Source organism: Pinus tabuliformis, chromosome 6 (genome assembly GCF_031772625.1).
Source record: "Pinus tabuliformis cultivar Carrire ecotype Pingquan chromosome 6, CPIR1, whole genome shotgun sequence".
In the NCBI taxonomy this organism is placed as follows: domain Eukaryota; kingdom Viridiplantae; phylum Streptophyta; class Pinopsida; order Pinales; family Pinaceae; genus Pinus; species Pinus tabuliformis.
Window position 1 is genome coordinate 1,973,492,316 of NC_142292.1, and position 20,038 is coordinate 1,973,512,353.

General features: G+C 35.6%; 1 protein-coding gene and 1 long non-coding RNA gene across 2 annotated transcripts in view; one reads left to right on the forward strand and one right to left on the reverse strand.

Moving 5' to 3' along the window:
* Positions 1-3,704: 3,704 nt before the first annotated feature.
* Positions 3,705-20,038, forward strand: part of LOC149267116 (F-box only protein 6-like) — a 48,500-nt gene continuing 32,166 nt past the window's right edge. The window contains exon 1 of the mRNA XM_089431421.1: positions 3,705-4,921. Coding sequence (XP_089287547.1) covers positions 3,742-4,914 — 1,173 coding nt within the window. The 5' untranslated portion in view covers positions 3,705-3,741 and the 3' untranslated portion in view covers positions 4,915-4,921. The remainder of the gene's footprint in view (positions 4,922-20,038) is intronic.
* LOC149267117 (uncharacterized) overlaps positions 5,713-20,038 on the reverse strand; it is a 64,033-nt gene continuing 49,707 nt past the window's right edge. Inside the window, exon 2 of the long non-coding RNA XR_016260515.1 lies at positions 5,713-6,003. This is a non-coding gene — a long non-coding RNA (uncharacterized LOC149267117). The remainder of the gene's footprint in view (positions 6,004-20,038) is intronic.

Below are 20,038 nucleotides of genomic sequence, written 5' to 3' on the forward strand. Positions count from 1 at the left end.
CTGGACTTTCCCCCAACTCCAGAATCATAGTGTTGTGTCTTGATAGGTTGTCTCTAGCCTATTGTCTTATATGGGTACATGTGGAAAATGTAATATGTCATTATGTCATTATGAATACCTCCCTAGTTAATAGGAAGTGTTGAAGAATGTAACTAGGTTCAGTCTCCATAATTGTATTTATGTCATAATGAAATGTATTTATCAAAAGAAAGAAAAATAAAATTATTATTATTATTATTATTATGACTTATTAAAGTATGGGTTTCATGCTTGGGTCATCATGTTTTAGGTCAAAGTCCTCATTGAGGACTTTTAGGATTTATATTGAGTCATTGTCCATTTTATGAGACCCTTCTTGGGTTTTTGAATCATGTAAAAATAATTATTATTGAGTTAAATAAGTCATTTTTCACCTCCACACCATGTCGGGCCTCACTTGTTCAAGTCAGCCTACATGAAGGTAATTCGAACTCCAGAAGAGGCTATATATACAATGCAATTTGATTCATTTGGAGCACTCACTCACAAGTTCAATATACAAGCAGAAGTAGCTGCAATGTACGAAATTTCAGAAGGAGAAGGAGGATTATAAGATCGAAGTTTTGGGTCATCTCTCTCTCTCACGTGTGAATTTACTGGGCTACTACTAGAAGATCGAAATTTATGCTGCTAGGTCGAAGCCGGTACTGCATCAAGGTCGAAGTTGCTGCTAGGTTGAAGCTGCTGCTACATCAAGGTCGAAGTTGTTGCTGCATCAAGGTTGAAGTTGTTACTACTACTAGATCGAAGTGTTGCTGCTACTACTAATGTTGTTCTAGGTCGAAGATATTGCTGGAAGGTTATCATCTACTCAAGAAGGGAAGGATTGACTTGGTGATTGGAGGAAGTTTGAGTCTAAATTAAAGAGTCTTGGATTATCTCGTGAAACTATTGAAGGAAGAGTTGACTCGGTTTCCCCTAAAGAGGGGTTTTTCCCTAGATGTCCGCATACATCTGGTGTCCTTGATCTTCGTGTTATGGTTTTCGTAATTGCTTAATGAACTAAACTAAAAGAAGAACACAAGAAAGTTAATAAGACCATAAGAAAATCACAAGTAATTATCAACATAAGAAAATCTTTCTGCCTTTCTGATTTTCCAACAAAGACAACCTTCAATCATGTAAATAAGTTAGGTAAGTGTCTTTGAAATACATAAGGAGAAGCATACAACAAGAATTTAGAAATACATCCATGCTTATGACTTAGTTGATTTGACATTTCTAGGAAAATATTTCATTTTATTGTAAATATAATTCACTATTTATAAATATGAAAATATGATATATGTTAAAACATGATATGTATTTGTGGATCTTCTTTTTTATTTGTTTTTTAGGTAATGTGAGTCTTGAGATGACTATCAAGCATCTAAGTCATTGAATCACCCACATATCTCACCCCGCCTAGGCTATACCACGCCTTATCATGAGTGGATTTTTATGACCTTTTCACCAAGGAGTGTCTTAACATAGCACACTCACTGTCTATTCTACAACCTGTGGACATGTATATGTTGATTCTCAAATAAATGGGTTAAATTAAATAATATAGAATTGTTCAATTAATTTGTTATATTAAATTAACTAATATACAATCTTCAACTACTTAATTTGAATAAGATTAAAATAATTAGATAAAACAATTTAAACCAAGATTATACTTTTCTTTATAAATTACTTTACAAACTTTAAAGTATTTTCACAGGAAAAATTCTATTTCAACTTTACATTTATTTTTCAATGGGTAAAAGGGGTTTCAATTTTTTATTATAAACTAAACTATAATTTCATTTGAAATGAATAAACCTTGCCAAAAAAAGCATACCAAGTCAAAGTTAAGAGGGGAATGTTAGTTTAATCCGGGATAAGTTTGGTTTGATCATTAATGTGTAATTAATATAACCTTGATTTGGTCATTGATATGTAATTGATTTGACCATAGGTATGTTTAACATTAATGATTTAAAAATTGCATGACCATTGTATTGGGTAACCCATGGTAAATACAGAGGATATTTGATGTGATAGAGTCAAAGCTTCACAATAAGACCTCAAACTTAATTAATGTAAAATTATAAAATTTCATTATTTAGTATTATTTAAAGGCAAAGACTAACTATTTGATGGTTAACGATGAATCATGTTCTATATACAAAATTAAAGTTGAGTTTATCTATTATATGTTTTGGAGATTTTCCAGACACATTTTTTGGTTTATTTTGACTTGAGTTGGTCTGTTTTGGTTTGAATTAGGTAAGAATTTTGTTGGAATCCTAAGTTTGAGTTGTGAACGCTCCAAAATCAGATATGTCTCTCGAGTTGTTCAATGTCATGAATCTACTAAAAAACCCAATTTAAATAACAAAAATCAAAATTTTACCCATAAAAACCTCCTAAACTTATAATAATTAAATAACACTTAGCATTAAATAATAATATATTTCATTTACATGTGCCCCATAACAACATAAGCTTTTTAAAAACTTAATAAATAACTTATTAATAATGATTAATATCCCGAGACTAATAACACTAACCGATTTTTGTTGATAATCTCTCTATTACCATTATATACACTAATTTCAAACACTCGGTATTTTAAATAATTTTAAATTATTAATTCAAAATTAAGGTCGAAATAAAAAACCTATATAAATTGTTCAATGAGGTTGAAAAACACACAATTATTGGGTTTCACTTTGCGTTGGATTCAAAATGGTTAAAATGAAATCAAACTAGTCTTTGGTGTGTCCTGAGTTGGTCGAGCATCTCGTAGAGGAAATATTGACGTTGCGGTGGAAATGTCCTGAGTTGGTCGAGCATCTCGTAGAGGAAATATTGACACGTTGCCGGTGGAAATATTGACATGGTTATCCATGGAAATATTGGCCCAGCATCTTGTAGAGGAAATATTGACATGTTTAACATTAATGATTTAAAAATTGTGTGACCATTGTATTGGGTAACCCTTGGTAAATACCGAGTATATTTGATGTGATAGAGTGACTTCAAATTTAATTAATGTAAAATTATAAAATTTCATTATTTAAAACTATTTAAAGGCAAAGATTAACTATTTGATGGTTAATGATGAATCATGTTTTATATAAAAAATTAAAGTTGAGTTTATCTGTTATATGTTTTGGAGGTGTTCCCGCATATTTTTTGGTTTATTTTGACTTGAATTGGTCTATTTTGGTTTGAATTGGGTAAGAATTTTGTTGGAATCCTATGTTTGAGTTGTGAAAGCTCCAAAATCAAGCATGTCTCTCAAGTTGTTCAATGTCATGAATCCACTAAAAAAACCCAATTTAAATAACAAAAATCAAAATTCGACCAAAAAAACCTTCAAAACTTATAATAATTAAACAACACCTAACATTCAATAATAATATATTTCATTTACATGTCCCCACAATAACCAATCTTTTTAAAAAATTAATAAATAACTTATTATTAATAATGAATCTTTTTTAAAAATTAATAAATAAGTAATTATTAATAATGAAAAATATGGGCACGATAATCTCTCTATTACCCTTATATACACTAGTTTCAAACACTCTGTATTTTAAATTATTTTAAATTATTAATTCACAATTAAGGTAGAAATGAAAGGCCTATATAAATTGTTCAATGAGATTGAAACATGAAACACACAATTATTGGGTTTCACTTTGCCGTGGATTCAAAATAGTTGAAATGGAATCAAACCAGTCTTTGGTGTGTCCTGAGTTGGCAAACCAGTCTTTGGTGTGTCCTGAGTTGGCCGAGCATCTCGTAGAGGAAATATTGACATGGTTGCCCGTAGAAAGTCTGTGTAGATTTCGCAGTGTCTCTCAGCACTGGAATGCTCTAATTTCATCTGCGAAGTTCATAACGACTCAATGGGCTCAGGCCCCTCCCAACCGGATGCCATGGCTGCTTGTGCACAATGGAAAATTAGGGGTTGCTTACTGCTTCTACACAGGAACATGGAAGAAAACTTCTGCCATCTCCTTTTCCTTCGTCGGTGATAATCATGGAGTTCTTTCCACTGCCGCAGGCTTGCTCTTACTGTCTGATCGAGGATGTTTTACTGTCTGCAATCCTCTGACAAGATCTTTCATAGAACTCCCTCCCATGACATCCATAAGAAAAATCAAAACAAGAGTCATCGTGGCAGGGGAGGGTGACCACCCAGAGACTTACAAAGTGGTAGCGATGGGCTTGGACAGTATGAACCGCGGAGTAGTCGAAATCTATGATTCTACTAAGAAGTCGTGGGGGATTGCACCGCATCGGCTGCCGGATTTGATTCTTTACTATATTATTCATCGCTGTGAATTTGTTTTCTGCAGCGGTTTCTTCTACTGCGTGGGGCACTGTCGTGGGAATTATAAAATTATGGGTTTCAGCATGACAGATGAGATCTCCATTTCTAAAGATTTGCCAAGGTTCGTTTTTAACTCAGGAAATAGGACCTACTTGGCTGTGTGTGGGTCGCAGCTCCTAGTTGTGGTGACCACATTCCAAGGGGGAAACCTACAGCAGGTCATCATCTGGGAGTTTGAGAAGGTGAACGTGAACTCTTCCTCCTCATCATCGCAGTTGAAGTTGGAGTTGAAGTTGAAGGAAACTGTTAGAATGCCTTCATCCTTGTGTGAGAGTGTAAACAGTGTAAACAGATATCCTACAGACGGACCCTGGCCAACTATCAGGTGCCTAGGAGTTAAGGATTGTGTCTGCCTTAGATTCTTTCCGTATGATCGAGCGCTGAAGATGATTACTTACAATATAAGAGAAAAGACATGGACTGAACTTCCCAGCGTAGATTTCGAAGATGGATACTTTACCAATGTCTTTGAACCAAGGCCTGACATGAAGGTTCAGTAAAACCGTGGTACGCATTCTTTTGCCTTTCACATCAACGTTGAATATTTTTAATAGATCTGCATCCCTTGAAAGTTTACAGTGATTTTCTGTATGTATACAAAGGCTTGGGTGTAGATAGGAATTTAACAATTCACCATTATTAGTAATCTAGTAATATTATGTTGGCAGGCTCTTGAAAATGGTTAAAATCCATGACATTTTGGTGCTTCAAATCAGGATAGGAATTTTGATAAACATTCATACAACTGTTATGAACACAACTTTATTACATTATTAGTTTCAATCAAAATGTTTATTTTCATATTTTGTAATTTGTGAGTAGTTTGTTATTGTTATATTTTAATAGCTTGAATTTTAAACTTTGAACGGCATTCAGTAATAACATATAACATACAGCTTTCACATCACTGAATTTAGGAGATTTTAGGGCATTTATATGCATACAGCGTACTCACATCACAGATTTTAGGGCATTTTTATATAGACAGCTTACTCACATCAAAAGTGATACCAACATTTTGATTCTGATATTTAAAAAATGTACTTATTTCTGATTAAAAGTTTTTTATTAAAAAATGGGTGGCAGCAGCCCACTCATCTCCTTTTTCCCATCGTGGTTTAGGAATGAACTTCATATATGATATATTGATCATCTTTATAACAGCACGATTATATATATATATATAAAACTTCAGAAAGTTATGAAAATTACATTCTGAGTGTGCAGAAAACCAGCTACATATGGCTTCACCAAAAAATACCTGTCAGTGTTTGGAGTCTGAACTACTGTCCCAAATATACATCCACAAAAGTGTTCCAAAATAAATACAGAGTGAGAAAATGTAATAACAGTTCTGTCATATAACAGTGTAATCTGTGCTGAACATTTAGCATATATAGCCTGCGATTTTTTTTACAAAAACTATAGATAAGGACTGTCATTGCTCTACCTGAGTGCCCTCTATGAAGGGCCAGTGATAGAATCCATGCTCCTGATCATTGATGTGCTCCTTGATGTTGATGTGCTATGTGCCCATAACCTGCGAAGCACCCTCCTTAGACAAAGCATCAGCAGCCCCATTTTTTTCCCTGCAAATATGACAAACAGAGATTTCATCAAATGATTGTTTTAATAGATAGATTTCCTCTAGGATTTGACTGTGTGTGTGTAACATCTTGTTGGGTTGTTGAACCAATTAATAACTATCTTTGAGTCCCCAAAGATCTGAATGCGGCAAATTCCTTTTTCAATGGCAAACTTCAAACTCATAAGCTCTTCAAAATTATTTGTGCCTTGCCCCAAACCACTTTTCATCATGAAAGAATTGTTGTGTGATATATGAAGAACAACCTCTCCCCCACAATCTCCTTCAAAAAGAGAGGCACCATCAAAATATGCCCAGGGATAGGTAAAGTCTGTTGAAAATGTAACTAGTGTCAGTCTTCATAATGTAATTCAAATGTACCATTGATGCATTTTTATATTCATTATTATTATTTTATTTCTAGCCAAACAATCTTCTTCATGCTTATAGGGTCAATTGAGAAAAGAAAATATATTGAGTCAAAGAAATGTATTTTAGTCAAAGTCCCATTTGGACTTCTTGTAAGAAAAGGAAAAATAATTTTATCTTGAGTCAAAAGAGTCAAAATGTCATCCACACACCGAGTCGGCCCTCCCTGGACAAGTCTGCATAAAGAGGCAGCTATTCGACCTCCTGGACATGTATAAATACGAGGCAGTTCGATCTCTTTCACTCACCAATCTATTGCATCGATTTATATGCAAGAAGAAGAAGAAAATCAGCAAAAGCCAAAGGAGAGAGAGAGCAAAGTCAAAGGAGAGAGAAATCTGAGTTTTTTCCCTAGTTTCTGTGAGATTTTCTAAAATTTTTAAGGCTGTTACAGGGCTAAAATTTGGCCATCATTGCAGGTCCGAGTTTTTTAGAGATTTGACCATATTTCAGGGAAATTTGACTATTGTTGACTTTGACTTGTTGAGGAGACTTGAAGGAGGGCTGACTTGAGGGCTGACTTGGAATATTTGTGGAAGTCTTGGTCTTGGTCTTGGGTCTTGGATATCTCACTTTGATCTGATTCTATAAAAAGAGGATTTTCTTGGGTTTTCCCCTTTGTGGGGTTTTTGCCTTGGCTTGGAGCCTAATTCTTGTGTTCTTTTCTTTTTGTGATCTTCATGTTTTGGTAATTGCTTGATGAAGAGAATATAAATTTCATAAGAAACTAACAAACATTCACAAGTAATTATCAAGTAAGAGAAATCAAACATTATATAAAAGCATCTTGATTTCTTAACAAAGTCAATAATTTCTTCTACTATGTTATGTGAACAAGTAGGAGAGACAGAATCGGGGATCAAGGAAAAGATAGCATCCGATTGTCATTTCCTAGATCTACTATTTTTGACCGCTTTCGAGCCGAGTGGACTGCTCTATTGTGTTAGGAGCATCCGCTCTAGTGAGGAACACCTTTTGTTTCACGCGAAAAGATTTCTGGTAGCCCTAGCTATGTCATTTTTAAGATTTGGAGGTATACAGTCTTTATTTGTAGTTTTAGTTACTTATCTCTTTGTTTATTTCAGTTCTATGCCCCCAATGACAACTTCCCCCAATATGAAAATTTTGTCGATTGGGAGATTAAGGGAGGATTTTGCAGGAAAAGGCCATCTACTAGGACATCCTAGTGCGTCCAGAGAACTCTGCAATATCTAAGGACTTTCTCATCTACTAGCTCTGGAACAAATTGTGTTTTCAACAAAAGTTCTAAAGTGGCTAGTCCTGCTTCCATGACTGTTCTTCTTTCTTCATCGGATGGTCCCATCCACCAATCATATACAATGCTTGTCATTCTTTTTTCGGCTAGGACCATGATAGAAACATTATCTAGTTTTGTGGTGACCTGCATCTGATACAGAGCACTAGTCCATATGTGGATTGATTCTTCGGGATTGGATGAATTATCTAGATCTAGAATATATCCACTGGAATTTGCAGCATATAAATCTTCTTCTACACGTGGGTATTTTGAGACTTCTTTCAATACATGAGCTTTATTTTGGTTATTTATAGAAGGTAATATTAAAGAAGGAAATTTAGAAGCTGCTTGATCAAGAGTCATAATCTCTTTCTTTGAAGCAAATTGTTTTTCTGTTTTATATGCTTCTTTTTTTACTCTAGTCAACTTACCAGAAGTTTTCGAAGTTGACTCTTTTGCACTAGTGGCAGTGAGGTCTTCTTCTGTGTCTTCTTCCTCTTCTTCTTTATCCCAAAAAATGGGAGTGCTTATGTCTATTCTAAATTTTGGAATTTCCTTGGCTTTTTTCTTCTGTCTTCTTCTCCTCCTCTCTGTCTTTTCGGCTTTCTCAGATTGTTGCTCTTCATAGATATTTCCGATGATGAGTCAGCTTTTGAAAGATTGCAACAAACAGGTAAGCAGCCGATCACAACATTGCCCGCATTAAATTCTTTTTGTCCTTATCAAAAGAATACTGCTGCTTCTACAAGTTTCAAAATTCCCGAAAATAGAGTTGAAGAGCAAGCTCTATTAAAAAAGATCATTAAAACAAATAGTCTCATTTATATTCCAGTACAAGTACAAGTCAGAAATGAATGGATAAATGTTGACGCATTCATAGACACTAGAGGATCCAATAGTCTGGCCCATCCATCTTTGTTTAAATCTCTTTGGAAGCCACTCCAAAATATTCTAGTGTCTGAAACAATTGGCGGATCTGTTCAATTAACACATTATGTTGATAATATCTCTTTGAAAGTTAGGGGGAATATTGTAAAAATCTCTGTTATTCAGCATTTTGATCCATCTGCCAGTTTAATGCTTGGAATGTATTTTATTAACTCTGTGCTCCCAGTGACTATCAGCGAAGATAAGCTGATAATCAATTTTAAAAAGAAGGTTATTGTTGTGCCTAGATTATCCATGGCAAATTCTGAGGCACGAAAAGAAAATAGTCAAAAGAAAGTCGGGGCAAGAAAACCTCTTAAGGACTCCAATAATTGGCAAGAAGTTTTACAATTATATGAAAAAGGAATGGAGTTAAAGAACAAACAAAAGGCATGCATTGACCAAAATTGGTCCGCTGAGCAGATTTCTATGCATGATAGATTATTAGAAAGCTGCTCAAACAACCCTCAGCAATTCTGGACAGTAGAAAGCCCAAAGCAAGAAATAGTGACTCTACATGACAATGGAGTCAAAGGAAAACTAATTCCATGCACATTACTCTTGTTCAGTGTTTCTAGTTAGAAACCATTCAGAAATAGTCAAAGGTAAGCCCAGAATGGTAATTAACTACAAACCTCTGAATGTTATCACTCAGGGTTTTCATTCCTTTGCCGAGACCAGAAACTATTATGCAAAAGATTCAAAACAGTAAAGTATTCAGCAAGTTTGACATGAAGTCTGGATACTATCAAATTCATATCCAAGAGGAAGATAGGCATAAAATTGCCTTCATATGCCCTGCAGGTTTTTACCAATGGAAGGTGGTACCTTTTGGCCTCAAAAACGCCCCTGCATTCTTCCAAAGAAGAATGGATTTTATTTTTGGAAAATATGATTTTATTGTAACATATATAGATGATATTCTTGTACATAGTCCAGATCTTGAAACACATCTCAAGCATTTAGAGATTTTTCTAAATGAAGTTCAAAATCATGGTATAGTCCTTTCAGAAAACAAAATGGTCTTGTTTCAAGACAGTATAGACTTTTTGGGGATCAATGTAGTGAATGGCCGAATTCAAATGCAGCCCCATTTTCTACTAAACTGTCTCAGTTTCCAGATGAACTAAAAGACACTAAAACAATTCAAAGATTTTTAGGTGTCTTAAATTATGTTCACAAATAGATTCCAAGGTTGTAAGAGAAAACAACCCTGATCAGAAAACATCTCAGAGAAGTATGGTCAGCCAAAGCCACTGCAGCAGTGAAAGAGCTTAAATCAGAATGTTAGCAACTTCCAAAGTTACAACCACTAGGTGACATCATTCTGATCTTACAAACTGATGCTTCTGATAGTTTTTGGGCAGCAGTCCTTTTTGAGAAAAGGGAGAATGAAGAAGGAACTGAAGAAGAAAAACTTTGTGCATATGCCTCAGGTGAATTCTCTCCTAGTCAAAAGAATTATTTTATTGTTGAAAAAGAAACATTAGCAATTTTTAATGGGATACAGAAATTTGAACTATATCTGGCACCAGTAAAGTTTCTTATAATGACTGATTCTATGAACTTCAAGTATTTCTTGTCTGCCAAAATTTCAAGACAGCTTGCTAGAGGAAGGTTGCTCTCATGGCAGATTTAGTTTCAACAATTCGATTTTGATGTTGAATGGATACCAGGCAATTCTAATTTTTTAGCAGATTCTTTAACTAGAGATATGAATAAAGCTTTTGTTATATCATCAGGGAATTTCTTTATAATACCAGGAAAGGGACCCTCAGATGATAATTTCAGCACATTTGTAGACAGATTCATAATTCTGGAAAGCCATGCAAATCATTTGACAGAAGAAATCAAGAAAGTTGTGGGTTTGCATTTGAGGAGGAACCAGTGGATTCGAAGATGCCAAGCATGACAATCTAAAAATGTTGGCATATCTTTAGGCCTAGACGCTGATTTGGTAAAGGTATATCCTTTGCCCAACATGAAGGTAAAGATTTATTTCAAAAGTTTATGAAATCTATGGTCTTCTCAATTCACTGAAAATATGGTTTGGATCCTCAAAGCATTGAATTATTATCAGTTGATTGGAGGAATAGACTTTGCTCTAAGCATATATACAGGAACTCAAATGTTGGATTTAGAAGCTATTCCAATCAAAGCAGACTTAGAAAAATATCTTTTGTCATTAAAAATTCCTAATATTTTTGAGGAACTTGAAACATCTTTTTTACAAAGATATGATGAAAAATATGCCCCCAATGACACCTTCCCCCAATATGAAATTTTTGAAAATTTTTACGATTGGGAGATTAAGGGAGGATTTTGCAGGAAAAGGCCATCTACTAGGACATCGCAGTGCGTCCAGAGAACTCTGCAATATCTAAGGACTTTCTCATCTCCTTGGGATTACCAAAGTCTAAATTTTTGAGAATATATTTCTCCAAATCCTTTTACACAGGTTTTCTGTCATGAGATAACAGGAGAAATTAAGACCAGTAATAATATTGAAAGAATTAAACAGCTGGCTCTTTGGTTCAAAGAATTTGGGATGCTAAAGTTAACCGAGAAGCGACAGGTTTTATAGCAATTGGATGAACTACAAGGTGAACCAAAAGTTTTAAGATTCATGGTTAATCAAACAGCGTTAATCACAATCAACATTGTTTCAGCAAACTGGAATAATAATGTAGTTCATATTATTAGTTTACTGTTGTCAAACAAAATCTGTACTTCAATGATTTTTGAAATGGGATGGCAATCAAAAGCATACATCAACGAAAACTGTAGATTATGGGTCCAACATGCAATTGAAACTTCCACTAACATGTTTCAGATATTTAAGTGGGAGCTTCTAGATGGTATTGAGTTGGCAGTTCAGCCTTCTCCCATGTTCAGAAAAGTCTTTAAAGATTCTTTTCTAGATATTGATATCAGCCCAGTACCTTTCCTAGACAAGTGGGAAAAGCAAGAAGTGATGTTTACCCCACAACAACAGAACCTCCACAAAATAAAAATAAATTCAGACTGAGGACAAACATCAAAAGATCTCTAAATGACAATGAAACAGTATCAGCAGATGCCAAATGAAAAGGCAAAGTTGAGGAATCTACTTTTCAGGACATATATGCAAATGCACAGGACCCGCATGATATCAATTGGGATAAATAATACTCAAAGATGATGGAGGACGACTACCTCAAGATGCTTGAACGAAAAGCCTTTGAAAGACAAGTGTCTGATGATGATGATGATTATGATTCTGACCGAAGTCCGAAAGGATATTGGTAGAATTATTGTACCAGAAAGGTTGAGTAGACACCGTCGGCTAAAGAAAATGCCAACATGACCCTCAATTATTTCCTTTTCATTTCATGTCTTAGATAGGTTTAGATTCCTTTAGAGGTTATAAAAGAAGAGATCAATGGATAGAAGCCCAGAGGTTGGACGGAGTGCTTCTTGATCTTGATCTTGTATTATAATCTTTCAAGCTTTGTAATTTTGATCTTTGAATTAATATCGAAGCCTACTGGGCCGCCTGTCTGAGGACAGTTTCTGTCATCCAAAAGAACTTGGAACTATAAGGCGAAGGCGTTTGAAGACCCGTGGAGAGAGGTCATAGTTGCGCGAGCATGTTCGGTTGAGGAGAAGTAACCCACTTCAGATCTGTTGTTCAATAGTCTTCGAATTTGATCAAAAGTAAGTTCTAATATCAAGGCTTTCTATTGTTGCATTGTGCTTGCTTTGCTTAGCCTCCAGTTAAGTGGTCCCATAATTTGTGTGCTCAGTTTAGTAAAGCTTGCTACAGTGCTGCTACAGTTTCGCACTCAGAAAGGCAGAAAGATTTTCTTATGTTGATAATTACTTGTGATTTTCTTATGGTCTTATTAACTTTCTTGTGTTCTTCTTTTAATTTAGTTCATTAAGCAATTACCAAAACCATAACACGAAGATCAAGGACACCAGATGTAAGCGGACATCTAGGGAAAAACCCCTCTTTAGGGGAAAATCGAGTCAACTCTTCCATCAATAGTTTCATGAGATAATCCAAGACTCTTTAATCTAGACTCAAACTTCCTCCAATCACCAAGTCAATCCTTCCCTTCTTCTATAGATGATAACCTGCTAGCAATATCTTCGACCTAGAACAACATTAGTAGTAGCAGCAACACTTCAATCTAGTAGTAGTAACGACTTCAACCTTGATGCAGCAGCAACTTCGACCTTGATGCAGTAGCAGCTTCAACCTAGCAGCAACTTCGACCTTGATGCAGTAGCAGCTTCAACCTAGCAGCAACTTCGACCTTGATGCAGTAGCAGCTTCAACCTAGCATCAAATTCGACCTTGATGCAGTAGCGGCTTCAACCTAGCAGCAGAAATTTTGATCTTCCAGTAGTAGCCCAGTAAATTCACACGTGTGAGAGAAAGAGATGACCCAAAACTTCGATCTTGTAATCCTCCTTCTCCTTTTGAAATTCCGTACATTGCAGCTACTTCTGCTTGTATATTGAACTTGTGAGTGAGTGCTCCAAATGAATCAAATTGCATTGTATATATAGCCTCTTCTGGAGTTCGAATTACCTTCATGTAGGTTGACTTGAACAAGTGAGGCCCGACATGGTGTGGAGGTGAAAAATGACTTATTTAACTCATAAATAATTATTTTTACATGATTCAAAAACCCAAGAAGGGTCTCATAAAATGGACAATGACTCAATATAAATTCTAAAAATCCTCAATGGGTACTTTGACCTAAAACATGATGACCCAAGCATGAATCCATGCTTTAATAAGTCATAATAATAATAATAATATTAATTTCCTTTTCTTTCTTTTGATAAATACATTTCATTATGACTCAAATACAATTATGAAGACCGAACCTAGTTACATTCTTCAACACTCCCTATTAATTAGGGAGGTATTCATAATGACATATACAAGTACAAGGAAGATCTCAAAACACATGAACCATGAAGAGTTTAGGCACCGCGATGCCACAGACTAGATACCTAACCAAGGCAATCTATCCATGTCCTTGAACAATTTAGGCACTCATAGTGCCATGGACTAGATTCCTCACCATGACAATCTATTCGAGTGGGACTAAGATGGACTAAAGCTTTCATGCACTCTAGGTGCTTGTTGACGGTGCTAGACCCACCAGCATTCAAGGAATCTCCCCGATAAGAAGTCCCATCTAGACCTCTAATTGTTTGGAGTAGGAGTCCCAGCAATGGGTGGTAGCGTAATGCCTTGACCGCGGTAGCGCGCATAGGTAAGTCTGATAAATTTGGGTGAGAGCAAGTGTGTGATCCCACGGAGAGTAAAGTGTGATGCATGAAGGTTCTAACACATATAGGGGAAAACCAACCTTATAAACCTTACTGGTAGTGATCCCAACCTTATAAACCATGTGAAGTCCAGCCTTAAAAAGCAGTTTGAACTGATAGACTTAGGACACTTGCATTATTTTCTTTGTCTTCAAGTCTTGCAATCCAAGGAAGGTATTTCCCTTTCCCAGTCCAAGTATTCCTGTGATCTTCTACGCCACTTTCACATGGAAGACTGTAAACCATCCCCTTCTCCCTTTCAGTCTAGAGCCAAACTTTCAGTCACTTGTACTTCCCCTGAAGTTGATGCTACCTTATATTGTCAGCTTGTAGGAAAACTTTTGCATTTGACCCATACTCGTCTTGACCTTTCCTTTGTTGTTGGCCTTATTGCTCAATTTATGCAAAACCCACATGAAAGTCATTGGAAGGTAGCTAAAAGAATACTTCGTTATGTTCGAGGTACAGTTCAGTTATTGGTTAGTTTCCCTTATTCTGATTGGGCTAGTGACCCTGATGATCGGAAGTCTACTACAGGTTATGTCTTCACTCTTGGTTATGGACCTATTACATGGGATTGCAAGAAACAAAGTGCCATTTCTCTTTCTTTAGCAAAACCAGAGTATCGTAGCATCGTAGAAGCTAGTAAGGAAGCCTTGTGGCTTTTGTCAGAGTTTGGTCCATATCTCTATTTAAAAATCATGGAGGGTCATTTGTAAGGTGACCGTTCATGAAATAGTTAAGTATAACTTGGTCTTGTTATGTAAAATGTGTTTCTTTCCTTTTGTATTAATAATATTTCCTGAAGTGGATCCGCGATTGGCTCAGGCCGTGGACTATTTCCCTCTTTGAGGGTTTTAACCACATCAAGAATACTGGTGTATTGATCTGTGATTTGCTTGTGAGCGGTGTCCTTTGGTGTTCTATCTGAGGAAGTTACCCTGTAAATTCCTACACAATCCTCATCATGACTCCAAGTTTTCCATGTGATCCTTGGTGTCTTCCAACCATGACATCATATGTCATCAAATCAATGTCCATCAAGAGAATTATATTTCATTAATGACAATTATTGACCAACAATCTCCCACTTTGTCATTGATGGAAATATCTGGACATCCTCTCCCCTTTTGACATCAATGGCAAATGGGGTGGCCAAGTACTCCCCCTATCAAATTGATTTCTTTGTCATGCTGCTCCCCTTGACATGTTGCCCTACTCTTGTGAAGATGATTATTTAATGTGGTGCAAGAGAAATGACCCCCATATTCTGGCGAAGGTGTTCAAATGCTTCTCGTGGAAGAGGCTTGGTGAAGATATTTGCAATTTGTTCTTTTGTATTGATGTACTCTAACTTGATGTTTTTTTCAGCAACCTGTTCATGAAGAAAGTGATATTTGATTGGAATATGTTTGGTCTTTGAGTGCATGACTAGATTCTTTGAGAGACTGATGGCACTAGTGTTTTCACAATATATGGTGATTGGTTGTTTAGTTTCTATGTTGACATCCTTCAAAGCTTCATCCATAGTATATGTGTACAAAAATCTGCAGCTACTATATATTCAGCTTCCACTGTTGAAAGAGATATAGATGATTGCTTTTTGTTGAGCCAAGATACTAGACAATCTCCCATGAAGAATGAATTTCTGCTGATACTTTTTCGATCATCCACGCTTCCAGCCCAATCAACATCGGTATAAGTTGTCACTGTAAGAGTTGTGCTTTTAGGACACCAAAGACCAAAGTTAGGAGTTCCTTTCAAGTATCTGGGAATTCTTTTCACAACCAACAAATGGGATTGCTTAGGATCTAATTGAAATCTTCCCAGCATTCCTATTGCTTGCATAATGTCATGTCTTGTAGCAGTTAAGTATAGGAGAGCTCCAATTATTGACCTGTAAAGAGTTGCATCTACCGAGGGGGATTCATCATCTTTGCTCAATTTGCAGTCTGTGGTCATTGGTGTGCTCATAGGTGTACATTTTTCCATCCCATATCTTTTAATCATGTCTTTAAGATATTTTTCTTGAGATATGAACATGTCTACTGTGGTTTGAGATACTTGTAGTCCAAGGAGGTAAGATAACTCACCAACCATTGACATTTCGAATTCTTTTGACATATTTTGAGCAAACTCATGGCTCATCTCATCATCATTGCTAGCAAGAATCAGATCATCAACATATACAAGAGCGACTAGTAATTTATCCTTGTCCATCTTCATGCGACCCCCTTTTTGAAGCCTCTTGTTGTAGATAGTGATCTAATCTTGCATACCATGCTCTAGGAGTTTGTTTCAACCCAAGTAGTGCTTTTTTCAACTTGCATACAAAGTCTTTTCCTTTTGCAAGATCAAACCCTTTTGGTTGCTCCATGTAGACTTCTTCCTTGAGTTCCCCATTCAGAAATGTTGATTTTACATCCATTTGATAGACCTTGAATCCTTTTGAGCAAGCAAATGCCAAAAACATCCTTATAGCTTCCATACGAGCTACTGGTGCAAAGGTTTCTTCAAAGTCGATTCCTTCAATTTGTGAATAACCTTTACAAACAAGCCTTGCCTTATTTATGATGATTTGTCCATCTTCATTCATTTTGTTTTTGAACACCCACTTGGTTCCAATTATATTTTTATCTTTTGGACGAGGTACCAGCTCTCATGTTTTATTCTTCTTGATTTGAGACATTTCTTCTTCCATGGCTTCCACCCAATGAGGATCCTTGCTTGATTAAAAGTGTTTGGCTCTATCATATAAGAGAGCGACATCATCTTTCCTTGGTGTACTTGTCATCCTTCTTTGGGTTTGTATTCCCTCATCTACATTGCAATAATCTGTTTTTCCCAGATGATGTTTTTGGAGGAATTTCACTTTTGAAGGAGTTTGAGATGGTTCTTTTTTATTTTCTTGATCATTTTCCTCTTTTGCTGACTCTTCTTCTTCGAATTCTTCAAGGATAGAATCTTCTTCATGGACTTTAATTTCTTTTTTCTGGAAGAGCTTCATCAATTTTTACATGAATTCTTTCTACTACTTTTCATAGTCAATTATTGTAGCATTTGTAAGCTCTGCTTCTTGTAGAATATCCAAGAAGTATTCCTTCATCGACTTGAGAATCAAATTTTCCTGGTGAGTCATCATGGATCTTCATAAAACATTTGCTTCCAAAGATTCTAAAGTACTTACCGAAGCATGTCTCCCTTTCCATAGTTTGTATGATGTCTTGTTATTATTTGGTCTTAGTTGAGTTCGATTAAAGGTATAAACTATTGTCCCGACTGCTTCTTTCCAAAACTTGGGCTACAAATCAGCGGCTAGTAGAATTGTTCTTGCCATCTCTTGTATAATTCGGTTTCTTCTTTCTACTACTCCATTTTGTTTGGGAGTTATAGCAACATAGAGCTCTCTCTTGATTCCATGTACTTTACACAATTCATCAACTCTTTTGAAGTAAATTCTCCTCCTCTATCTGTTCTAAGGCATTTAATCTTTGAATCTTTCTCATTTTCTTCTAAAGATTTAAAAATTTTGAAACATTCAAAAGCTTCGGATTTGAATTTTATAAAGTATACCCACATCATTCTAGTATAGTCATCAACAAATAAAGAAATATTCATTTTGCCTTGTAGAATTGCAGTTCTAGTTGGTCCACATAAATATGCATGTATGATCTCCAAATGTTTTGATGTAGAGAACTCCTTAGTCTTGAAAATGATTCTTGTTCGTTTTCCATGTTGACATGGTCCACAGACAACTTGATCCGGCTTGATAATTTTTAGAATGTCCCTTACTGCATTTGTTTTGTTGATATTGATCAAGTTATCAAAGCTTATATGTCCCAATCATTTGTGCCATAGCCAACTTCAATATGCTCGACTTACATAACATTTATCTTCTTGAATTTTGTTCAAAATGTATACATTATATGGTGTTCTTATTCCTTTAGCTATATGTTCACGTGAGGAGGAGCTCCTTATCTCACAATCTTTCTTACTATAGACAACCTTGTGTCCTTGATCACAAAGTTGGCTCACACTCAAAAGATTGTGTTTGAGTCCTTCCACCAACAATACATTTTGGGCTTTTCCTTTTCCATTGATGAGAGCAACAATTCCTTTCCAACTATCTTGGCTGATCCACTTCCAAAAGACACATTTCCATCTTTCTTGATTAAGGAGGTAAATTTCTTTCGGTCACCTGACATGTGTCTTGAACATCCACTGTCTATGAACCATTGATTTTCATCACTATGAGCACATAGGGCTAGGCCACATTTATTGATAGTGGGTTCATCCTTTTGTAGAGCTTCCTTTTTTAATGGACAATTTTTTTCATCATGACCATAATCATTACATAATGAGCAACTTGGATTATACTTAGCCAAAGGATCAAAAGAGTTGTAAGTCTTGATTTTTCCTTGTTCTTTGAGGCCAAGTGGCTTGCTTTGTTGATTCTTATTTCTTGAAGCATATCTTTATGAGCCTTGCAATGCTTGGCTTGATGACAAAAGTTTTTATGATAAAAACAATAACCAATAAAGATTGTTTGGTAATTGTTATAATAACCTTGACTTGAGGTAGAATTCTTCCTTGGAGTTTTCCTTCCTTCATTCCTTGGATTGATAAAAGTGAACTTTTGTTCTTGATGAGAGGACTTCTCTTCTTTTGGATGACTGGAAATAATGTCAGCATAGCTTCTTTGGATTTCCTTATTAACTTTCTCCTTTGTACTTGATGATTCTCCTTTGAAGCCAATCCCAGATTTTTCATATTGAGGTCTTTAAGCATTAAGGATGTTATCAAATGTTTGAGAGCTTTTCCAACTCCTTTTAACTTGATCCAATTCTTTTCTTAGCAAAACAATTTTAGTTTCACGTTTTTCTCAAATCTCTTCTTTCTCTTTTAGTTTATTGTTCAAGAAATCTTCCCTCCTTTTTGCTCCCTCCCTTTCTACTTTGATAGAAACAATCTTCTTTCGTAATTTCTCATTTTCTTCAATGGCACTCATTAATAACTCATCCACATTTTCGCCTTCTTGTTCGGAGTCATCATCATTTGTAAATGCCATGAATATTACTTCTCTTCTTCCAACATAGTCATTTTTATCATCTGACTCATCATCATTTCTTTTGTGAAAAGTGATATTTTTAGTTGATTTCTTCTCGGTGACCGCAAATTCATCTTCATCAGAATCGTCTTGTTTGGAGAAGAAGTTCTTGTTAAAACCTTTCTTTTTGAACATCCCCTTTTTATATTCCTCCTCATCATCACTATCATATTTATGAGGACATTTTGCAGTATAGTGACTTATCTTTCCACATTTAAAACAAATAAGAGGATACTTACCTTTTATCTTGGATCCTTTTCTTAGCTTTCATACAAACTGTGTAAGTTTAGATTCAGTATCGGAATCATCATTGTTGGTATTCCAATTCTTCTCCTTCTTTTTTTATTTTGAAGCTTTGAATGTTGCTTCCTTGGAATTTGGGATCCCTTTTCTCATTTTATAAGCAATGATAATTCCATGAAGTTCATCCATTTTTAAAGTATCCAAATCCTTCATTTCTTCTATGGCACTTGCCTTGGAGTCAAATCTATCTAGAAGAGATCTCAAGGCTTTTTGAACAATTGTGCTTTCTTCAATATATTCTTCTAACCGTTTAAGTGAGTTGATGACTTTAACTACTCGAAGAAAGAATGATGTAATGTCTTCTTCATCATCCATTTTACGACCCTCAAATTGTCTTCTATGAGTTTGGAGCTTTGCCTTCTTAACTTTGGAGTTCCCGTCATATAAATCAATGAGTTTGTCCCACATTTGTATTGCAGAATCATAGCCCATGACTTTTGTGAATTCAGAGTCAGTAATTCCACTCGTTATGGAATTTAAAGCTTTGGAATTTGCGATGTAAGCTTTCTTTCCATCTTGATCAGTTGGAAGAGTGGGAGGAGTTTTGTACTCATCCAAAACAGATTGCCATACTTCAGGTCCAGGAGATATTAAATAGTAGGACATCCTCTTCTTCCAAACCAAAGTTTGTACCAGCAAACAAGGGAATCTTTCATGTCATTTCCTGATTCTTCATTATGACTC